This window comes from Nicotiana attenuata, unplaced genomic scaffold, assembly GCF_001879085.1.
Source record: "Nicotiana attenuata strain UT unplaced genomic scaffold, NIATTr2, whole genome shotgun sequence".
In the NCBI taxonomy this organism is placed as follows: Eukaryota; Viridiplantae; Streptophyta; class Magnoliopsida; order Solanales; family Solanaceae; genus Nicotiana; species Nicotiana attenuata.
In genome coordinates, this window is record NW_017671975.1 from 140,609 (window position 1) to 151,031 (window position 10,423).

At 41.4% G+C, this 10,423-nt stretch overlaps 1 protein-coding gene across 1 annotated transcript; it reads left to right on the forward strand.

The window, feature by feature from the left end:
* The first annotated feature begins 7,783 nt into the window (after positions 1–7,783).
* LOC109211134 lies at positions 7,784–8,737 on the forward strand. Its single transcript, XM_019374633.1, has 3 exons — positions 7,784–7,997; positions 8,334–8,449; positions 8,648–8,737. Exons 1-3 carry the CDS (start codon positions 7,784–7,786, stop codon positions 8,735–8,737), a joined length of 420 nt encoding a protein of 139 aa, XP_019230178.1.
* The last annotated feature ends 1,686 nt before the right edge of the window (positions 8,738–10,423 follow it).

Genomic DNA, 10,423 nt, shown 5'->3' on the forward strand with positions numbered 1-10,423 from the left:
GTTGTAGGGATGGGACAAGGTCTCAAAGTCCTCGTCACTGAAGGCGAGGACGTCCTCGATCATGCGACCCCGGATTTGCCCTTCCTTTGTGACGGAAACCCTTGCCCGCTTGATAACGGGCCATTTGGGAACGTCGATCCCTCTGATGATCATATGGATGATGTGTTGAGGTTTTTCCATTTCGTTTCGTTTCTCTTTGTGTGTACTCCTGTTGGTACGGGAGATTATATCGACGTTTTAGGCGTTACGCAAGACCACGTCCACGGGAATTGGTTCTGGTGCGTCCTCAGGGTTTTGTGGCGGTATACCAATATCTGGAACAGCTACACCAATCTTTCCATGGTCCTCAAGACCATTGTTCTCATGTGCGTTCACTGAGTTAGACATTTTGACCTGAAATCAAAGATGCTTTGGACAAGAAAAAGTGTGAAAGATAACTTGCGTTATATAGTAAACCATCAAGAAAACAACCACTATTATTTTTAGCCCCACGGTGGGCGCCAAACTATTTAACCTTGAAAATGGTAATATCAATTACATTTGATTTTGTGGTTCTAAAAATACGTGATTTATTTTTATGCTAGTTATTAAGCAATAGTTGCTAAGTAAGAGACTAGAAAATAAGATAAGAGCTTGGAGATAGTATGTTTAAGCAAACCGAGTGGCTGAGAATCGGAGCCTCGAGCCTGGTTATAAGGGGCCTCGAGGTCGAGCTCGATGGTAAGTTATGGACAGTCGGTGAAGGGCTAACAGCTTTGAGAGCCTTGATGAAGGCTCTTTATAATCAATAATGAACAATAAATGAAGAACAATTAATAGCACACAATAAATGTAAGCAATAAATGAAAATAATAGAATCAAGGGAGAATGTATTTAGGCTAGAGAGCAGAGAATGTTCTTGTATTCAATGTTGTGTATTGTGTTCTACACGTGTATAATGTTCTATATATCTTACAAAAATGACAAGGATCCCTTATGTATAAGAAGGGAAATCCAAACATAGTACATGAGTAATTATTACAAAGAAATATAGCTGGCACAGCTATTTACTAGTCTGGTACAGACTAGTGTTTCTCTTGCAGGTGTTGTCAGTTCTGGTCACGTTCCTTGGGAACTTCCCGCTCTCTCGTGATAATCATCGATTTGCACTACCTCAAGGTTGAACGTTAGGAGCCTTCGGGGTCGAACCTCGAGCCATGCCTCGATCCTTTGGAGACGCGCTTGCGAAGTGCTACAACGACCATAGAATCGGGCTTTTTGATTTTTACCATATACAAAAATATAGCTGGCATAGCTATTCACTAGTCTGGTACAGACTAGTTTTTCTCTTGCACGTATTGCCAGTTCTGGTCGCGGGCCTTGGGAACTTCCTGTTTTTCATGATAACTGTCGATGTATGCCGTCCAGAAGTTACTCATAAAGAAACATCGAACTCGAAACCTCGAGCTGTGCCGCCGAGCCTTCGAGGTGAACCTACGGAAAGACATAATGTCCGTAAGATCGGGCTCTCGGATTTTACCCCTATACAATATCTAGTACTGTTGCAGCACAGTCATCCATTCCGGCACCCCAGGTTCCTCCGACAGTGAAGGAGACTTTGAAGAAGCTCATGGAGAGCCAGACCACTATAATGAACACCTTGGTATAGCATGTATTAGCAATTGAGGAGCTGGGCAAGCAAGTAAAGAAACTGAGGAAATTCCACGCATCCAAGAAATTAGTTGAAAGGCTGCAGAAAGAGGTGACCAAGATTGCAGCAGCTGGAGATCTTCCATTTGACATGCTGATAGATCCAGCCCTTTTAGCACCAGAAACACCATCAGTTCCAGTGGCACCAGCTGGCTAGTCTGACGAGCCAGACCTGGCTGCCGACACTCCAAAGGCGGTACGCCAGATGTTCACCAACCCAGCTACTCCTAGAGTCGAGGATGATGGGATCCAGTTAGAGGAGACTGATGGCGGTGACGCTGCTATGGACACAGAGCCATAGGGAGTTTCTTCACTCTCACCCTTCTTTTACTCTTATTTTGTTACGCATTGGGGACAATGCTTATTTTTATTCGGAGGGGGGATGGAGTTTCTTTGACATTTTGATGATTATGTATTTTAAGAACTACGACACATTTGGCATGTAATTAACTTATTACTATTTTCTCCTTATTTCTCATTATGTATATATTCTCTCCATCCCTCATTATGTATATTCATTTAGCTTTCAATAGCTTTTTGTTTTATAGCTTCTTTATCTTTATGATTTTCTTTTTTTTTTGAATTAGTAGCTTCATTTTGATTTAATAGCTTCTTTTTATGTTTTAATGGATAATAAGCTTTTGATTTTCTTAATACCACCGTTCTTTATAAAGGTGGTTATTGTGTGAACCGGGTGACTCTTCCCAAGGATGGATTGCATGACAACCTTCTTAAGGGATTGAGTCCATTTTTGGTGTTTAGGTAAGAATAGTAGTAAAAATGAATAAAAAGACCTAATGGAGTCATACTCGAAGAGTCAAACATTCTTCACTTGGTACCAACACACATAAGTACGTGCATATGGTTAAAAACAAGTTTTCATGGAAAGAAATAGTTTTAGTTAGTGACCTTTTGACTCATGTGTTGACTTAGGCAATCATCGAGTGGTTTAATCGAACCATAGTGATTTTCAATCTTGAATATATTTGTTGTGGGCCCTCGACTCTATCCCCTTTAACAATTCAGCTGCATGAGAGGTGAGATGTTATTGTTGCAAGTCTAAGTACCCGTGTGAATGGTCTAGAACTTGCCCCGAATGTGTTTCTAGGCGAAATTTTAAGTTTTGCTTGGCTTGAGAAGTGATTGTAGGCTCTCCTTGACCCGCTTGAAATTTTCCATTGCCCACCAATGTTGTTATCCCTAGTCAACCCATTTGAGCCTAAAAACATTCTCATTTGATGACCATGTTACAAGCCTTTACCCATTTTGTCGTGACCCTCTCTTGGCACCTGAGCTTTCCTTAACATTCTTGTGAAACAATTGACTAAAAAAGTAAGTTTGGGGGAGAGATGAGGCGTTTGAAAAAGGTATCAAGGCAGAAAAAAAGGAAAGAAATAAAGAGAAGTAAAGGCAAGAAAAATAAAGAACAACAAGAAAACTACAAAAAGAAAGTGAATAAGTTGAAGAGTTGAAGGGATTCAAAGAAAAGAAATGATGCAAAGCATGGAGAAATCAAAGAAGGAGAAATGAATATCATGACAAAGAAAGAGTGAAGTTTATTCTCTAGTTTCCCTAAGGAAAAGAAAATGCCTCAATGATTTGGCAAAGTATTTACCGAGAAAAGAAAATGAAGTTCTTAAGGGAAGATGCACTCATTCAATCATAGCATATCCAACCTTGGTCCAAAAGCCTTCATTACGTTCCGAAAAAGTCCTAAGTGATTTCAAGCCAAGTGAACTTACATTAGTAGTGATCTACATAAGGGGAAACCCTATGGTACTTAAAGTCGTACATGCAACATTCTTTTGAGAGAGATGAGTGAACTTTTCGCAAATCTTTGAATTGAGTGCTATATTCTTATCTGAAGTATGCAAACAGAGAGAAGAGGAGAAGGAGTTCGGGATCCACAATGACCTACATAAAAGATCGAGCTTCCTTGATGAATAAAGTCAACTCTTGATACTCAAGTGTCACATTAGAACTATTTGTGCTTATAAGTGGTATGGGTAATTATTTGTCCCAATTGATGTGTGATTGATTCACCGTTGATTAGCTGGAATGGCTCTTAACTTGTGGAAGTGGGAACAATTTTATTTGCTTGAGGACAAGGAAAAGCTTAAGTTTGGGGGAGTTGATAAGTGGGGATTTTGACTACTTATTAGCGCCTTTTAGCTTTGTTTTTAGTCTAAAAGCGTTTAATTGTGTTCCCAAAAACTAATGAAATAAGCTTAATCGCAGGAATATTGGAAGATAAACTCCTGAGATGAAATCCAACTCAAAAGGAGTAATCTAACTCAAGGACAAAAAAGGCATCAAAGCACAAAAATGCCGACCGCAGAATACCATCTGCGGCTGCAGGTTGTGAAAAAAAATCCATCAGAGACGGGTGCAATGTGCGGTCCGCACATGAATTGTGCGATCGTAGAAGCTGGGTCAGGAGCAAAGTTCAGAGAGTCTGCATTTCAAGACCATCAAAGGTTTGGACCGCACAATTATTATGCGGCCATAGAGGAAGAGCTATGCGGATGCAGTTACAATTGCAGGGACCACAGAAGAGCAAGGTGCGGCCGCAGTTACAAATCTTTGGACCGCAGAAAGAGTGCAGTGCGGCTGCAGTCTAGAATTATGTGGCCGTAGATTTCCAATCTTGTCATGCTGAAGAAATAGTGCGGACCGCACATGGAATTCTGCGACCGCAGAACCTCCGAGAGGGCATTTTCATCTGAAATTTCCATCCCTTTATAAATAGAAGAGTTTCTCTTTTTTAGGTACTTCTTCCATCAATAGCTGCAGTAGTCGTTTCTCTTTACTGCTTTTAGTAGTTTTTCATATTTTGGGATATTTTAACATGGATTTTATCATTTTAATTTTGCAATATAAGTTTAATTATCATTTCTTTGTCTATTTCTTCAATTTCAAGTATGAGTAGCTAGATTTTTACAAGGGTTGTGACCCAACCCTAGTTTGTAAACCTTATGGGTGATTAAGTTTATGGTTGTTTATGAATGGGTGTGTGTTATTAGCTTGGTTTATGCTTTATTTGTAGAATTAGTGGTTGCAAATATTAATTCATACCTATTTGACTGTCTCTTGTTGAGAAAGAGGGACCTACTCTAGGTTAACCTAGCTAACAATGGGTCAATTGAGAAATTGACTAACCCAATTAAAGGGCTAAACCTAGAGATACTAACAACCCGACTTGAGCTCTTTTCAATCGTTTTGGTAGATATCCATTTGGTCTTGAGAAAGCCAAATTGGGCAAAACCACTCTCTGATCGAGAGGTATTGAGTGGGCAGCATAGTGTTGTGAGCTATAATACACCCCTGTCAATAAAACGAGCGTAAAAGTCTTTATCGCATTACGCAAATACCTAGGTTATGGTCATAGTCTTAGGCCTTTTTCTATCCTTGAAAAACAACAAAAATTATTTCTTAGTTTCAGTTCATAGTTTTGCAATCTTAGTTTAAAATAGACATAGAACCAAACCCAATTTGTGGAAGTGTAAATTGAGATATTTCAAACTCATACACTACAATATATACTCCTAACTCCCACATATAGCTCCATGTGGAATTTGACCCTAACTCCTTTTTGGGTACTATTGCAATCGACTGTTTCATAAACTTGATTTGAGGTGTGAACTTGGACGAGATCACATCCTACAAAGGCTCAGCAACACTTTTAGGTTAAATAAGATAAAAAAGAGCATCAAAAGCACAAAGATTATTCAAAGAAGATATGGTTTTGATTTCGGAAGTTGGATCAGTAACTATATTCTTAATGGGATGAGAACTTTGATACTTGTAAGCTTTCACAAGTTTCCCATAAGTGTTCCTTCAACGTTTTGTTGCTGAGGAACAAGTTCATGGACAGGTTCCCTCGAGGTTTGAGGATCAGCTCCTCTCTGGTCCATTCCCCCTGTCAAGTTGCCCTGGGTAGAACCTTTGCCCATTGACAACACTGAAGAGGTTGGGCAAAGGCCTATACGAGATACGAGAAGAGACCATGAACGTGAAGGCATCTGATGGGTCATAGAGAGCTTCCATCGGGGAAATTAATCTTCTCTGCAGATAGGGCCTACGTGGTTTGATGTCGAGTTTCAAGTGTTGGACATATCTGCATCCTACATTGTGTTGTTGGGACAACCATGGATATACGCCGCAGGGGCTGTGGCATCAACTTTGCATCAGGCAGTGAAGTTTGAGTGGAACCATCAGTAGGTGATTATCCATGGAGATGGGAGCAACCCCATTTACACCTGTCAGACTATCCGATGGTCGAGAATAGGAGAAAGCTAGGCGGAGAAACTTATCATCATATCGAGCGGGTAAATGCAATCGACAAAGATAAGTGGTGGGATAGCAAGATAGAAAACATGATGAACTGGAGAGGGTATGAGCCTGGCAAAGGTCTTGGCAAAAATCATCAGGGCATTTCCAAGCCAATACAGCCGAAGCATCATGGCACTACTTTTGGCCTGGGATACTGATACACTTGGCAAGAGTACAGGAACTGGTCACCACCATGGCGTGGTCCGTAGTATCCATTGGAGCAGCCTATACCGCACTTGAGTCAGACCTTCCAACAGGGCGACATTGTATGGGGATCAGAGGAGAAAGCAACACCGGCAGCCTTAAGGAACCTATTCTTAGAGGATGAGGACATGGACTGTTGTGTTATTGTTGAGGAGGAGGAGGAGGAGGAAGGCCCTACCATCCGGGCTGTGGAGAAAGGACCATTCCTCAAGAATTGGACCGTCAGACCATCCAGGGCCCGACGAATCCCGGGGTAGCTAGGCTGAACAACATTGTTTTGTTTATTTTCTAAGAAAAATGATTTCCCTTTTTGGCATTTTGTTTTAAATAAATATTTCCAATGTTCCGAAAATGTTGTTTAAATTATTGAAAATCTATTTAATGCTTCAATGAATCAATAGTTATTATTACCATTTTCCTCTCACATTTTTATCTATACAGCACTACCATTTCCTATCTCGATGAACCAACAACTGTGATGACATGTAATGAGACGACACGACAAAAGGATAGTGATTCGGAAGAACAAGATGTCATACCCGAGGAAATTATCAGAGAAGTTGAAGACTTTGTGAGCAAGCCTAAGACCGATCTGGACAAAACAGAAATAATCAACTTGGGAGATTCTGAAACTGTCAAGGAAACCCGCATCAGCATCCACTTGTCGCGATCAGAAAAAGAGAAGTACACACAGTTCTTGAAAGGGTATGAGGACATACGATGATATGATCGGGTTAAGTACATCTATTATGGCTCACAAGTTTCCCACAAACCCAACGTGTCCACCAGTGAAGGAGAAACCCAGGAAATTCAAGCCTGACGTGAGTCTGAAAATCAAGGAGTAGGTTACTAAGCATATCAAAGCCAAGGTCCTCAGGGTGGTTGAATACCCAACTTGGTTAGCCAACATCGTTCCGGTTCCAAAGAAGGATGGGAAGGATAGGGTCTGTGTTGATTATCTGGATCTCAATAGGGCCAGCCCAAAGGATGATTTCCCACTTCCAAACAGACACATCCTAATCGACAATTGTGCCAAGCATGAAATCCAATCGTTTGTGGATTATTTTGCCAGTTACCATCAGATCTCGATGGACGAAGAGGATGCTAAGAAAGCGGCTTTCATTACACCATGGGGAGTATACTATTATAAGATGATGCAATTCAGTCTAAAGAATGCTAGGGCAACCTACATGAGGGCTATGACTAGCATTTTCAGGATATGATACATAAGGAGATCGAGGTATATGTGGACAACATCATCATCTAATCCAAGAAAGCCACAGATCATATAGCGGATTTGAGGACGTTTTTCGATAGACTACGGAAATACAACCTGAAACTAAACCCCATAAAATGTGCATTTGGGGTTCCTGTCGGAAAGTTACTTGGGTTCATCGTCTACCGCCAAGGGATAGAATTGGATCCGTCAAAAGTCAAAGCCATCCAGGAGCTGCAACCGCCGAGGTGTAAGAAGGATGGAATGAGTTTTCTAGGACGGCTAAACTACATCAGCCGGTTCATAGCCCAGTCCACAATTATATGTGAGCCGATTTTCAAGATGTTGAAGAAAGATGCTGCAACTAATTGGACTGAAGATTGCCAAAAGGCTTTTGACAAGATCAAGAAGTACTTATCAACACCACCAGTCATGGTCCCGCCAGAGCTAGATAGACCCTTGGTACTCTTTCTTGCAGTGCCAGATGGAGCCTTCGGCTGCGTTCTGGGGCAGCACGACGAGACATGGAGAAATGAACAAGCTATTTATTACCTGAGTAAGAAGTTCACTCCATATAAAGCGCGGTACTCTCTATTGGAACGTACCTGCTGCACTCTGACCTGGATAGCTCAGAAGCTGAGGCATTACTTCTTTGCTTACACAACATACCTCATATCAAGGATGGATCCCTTGAAATATATCTTTCAGAAACTTATGCCCACTGGCAAGCTGGCTAAGTGGAAAATCCTGTTGAGCGAATTCGGCATTGTTTATGTGTCTCAGAAAGCAGTCAAGGGATAGGCACTGGCAGATCATCTTGCTGAGAACCCTGTGGAAGGAGAATACGAACCCCTGAAATTGTATTTTCCCGATGAAAAGGTGCTATTCATAGGAGAAGATATTGCTGAGTCCTACGAAGGTTGTAGAATGTTCTTTGACGGAGCGGCAAATTTCAAGGGAATCGGCATTGGAGTCATCTGGGTATCGGAAACTGGCCAACATTATTCGGTATCTGCTAAACTCAGATATCCATGCACCAACAACATGGCAGAGTATGAAATCTGCATACTAGGGCTCAACATGGCCATCGACATGAATATTCAGGAGCTGCTAGTAAGGGGTGATTAAAATTTGCTTGTGCACCAGGTACAAGGAGAATAGGCCACCAAGAATTCCCAAATATTGCCATATTTGCACCATGTGCAGGAATTGAGAAAGAGGTTCATGAAGATCTATAGCCAACCGGCGTATTGTGCCCATGTTAAAGAAGAAACATGGGAAGCCTTGGTTTCATGATATCAAAGAATATTTGGCAAAAGGAGAATATCCGGATCATGCAAATCATACTTGGAAACGTACGCTTCGGAGGTTGTCCAACAATTTCTTCCACAGCGGAGGAACCTTGTATAGAAGAACTCCTGATTTGGGATTGCTAAGGTGTGTTGACGCAAAAGAATATTATATGCTACTTGAGGGGATACATGCTGGAACCTGCGAACCGCATATGAACGACATTGTCTTGGCCAAGAAGATACTTAGGGCCGGTTATTTTTGGATGACCATGGAGGGAGATTGCGTCTAGTATGTACGAAAATGCTACCAATGTCAAGTACATGCCGATATGATAAAAGTGCCTCCAAATGAGCTCAATGCAACAAACTCACCTTGGCCATTCGCCGCTTGGGAATGGATGTCATTGGTCCAATCGAGCCTACAAACTCAAATGGGCATCGGTTCATCTTGGCATCTATTGATAACTTCACCAAATGGGTCGAAGCAGCATCTTACAAGGCAGTAACTAAGAAGGTCGTAGAAGATTTTGTCCGCGACCGGATTGTTTGCCAGTTCAGAGTTCCAGAATCAATCATCACTAATAATGTCTCCAATCTCAATAGTGATCTCGTGAAGACCATGTGTGAGACTTTCAAAATCATGCACAAGAATTCCACAGCCTATAGACCTCAGATGAATGGAGCCGTAGAACCCACTAACAAGAATATCAAGAAAATACTGAGAAGGATGGTGGAAAATCACAAACAATGGCACGAGAAGCTGCTATTTGCTTTATTGCACAGTCCATACATCAACCAGGGCAACTCCCTACTTACTGGTTTATTGTATTGAAGTTGTTATTCCTGCTAAACTGGAGATTCCTTCTTTGAGAATCATACAAGAAGCTGAGCTCAGCGACACAGAATGGATAAGGAGCCAATATGAGCAGCTAGATCTCATAGACGGAAAAAGGATGAATGAAGTGTGTCAAGGCAACTATATCAGAACAGATTGTCCAGAGAGTTCAACAAAAGAGTCAAGTAGAGACAGTTCACACCGAGGCAACTGGTGTTGAAGAAGATCTTTCCGCATCAGGATGAAGCCAAAGGGAAATTCTCTCCCAACTGGCAAGGCCCTTACATGGTTCACAGAGTATTGACAGGAAGAGCCCTCATACATTTAGAAATGAACGGAGAAGTCTGGACAAAATCGATCAACTCAGATGCAGTCAAACTATACTATGTGTAATTATTTATGTTTTCACAAAATCATGTAAATTGAACTATGCTCGACCTGATTCCCGTTTAAGATGGGATACGTAGGCAACCCTGTGGGTTCGGTCAGAATTCAATAAAAATCCTAGTTTTCCCCCACAATCAGAAACTGGTGCAGAATTTTGAGGAGGACCCTCAAAATTCCGAAGCAATTTCAGCTGATCGCAGCATGTGCAGCAGTCAGATGCGTTCATCTAACTGGGGCAGAATTTTGAGGAGGACCCTCAAAATTCTATAGCAGGAGAGGTTGCAATGTCTTGGATCATGTCACAGTCACTGGTTCATCTAACCAATTTCTAAAATAATATATTTTTATTACGTCTTTGAAAACTATGCATGCGTGCTTGTAAAATTACTCTGTGTAGCCAACACTACCTCCAATGATTTGAACAGGATCTTCGGACCAAGCAAAGCAAGCCAAGCAAGCTGACGGAGG

Coding starts and splice junctions, on each gene's coding strand:
- LOC109211134 (XM_019374633.1), top strand. CDS start 7,784: ATGTTGAAGAAAGATGCTGCAACTAATTGGACTGAAGATTGCCAAAAG. Junction 7,998..8,333: donor ACAAGCTATTTATTACCTGA/GTAAGAAGTTCA, acceptor TGCTATTCATAG/GAGAAGATATTGCTGAGTCC. Junction 8,450..8,647: donor AAACTGGCCAACATTATTCG/GTATCTGCTAAA, acceptor CACCATGTGCAG/GAATTGAGAAAGAGGTTCAT.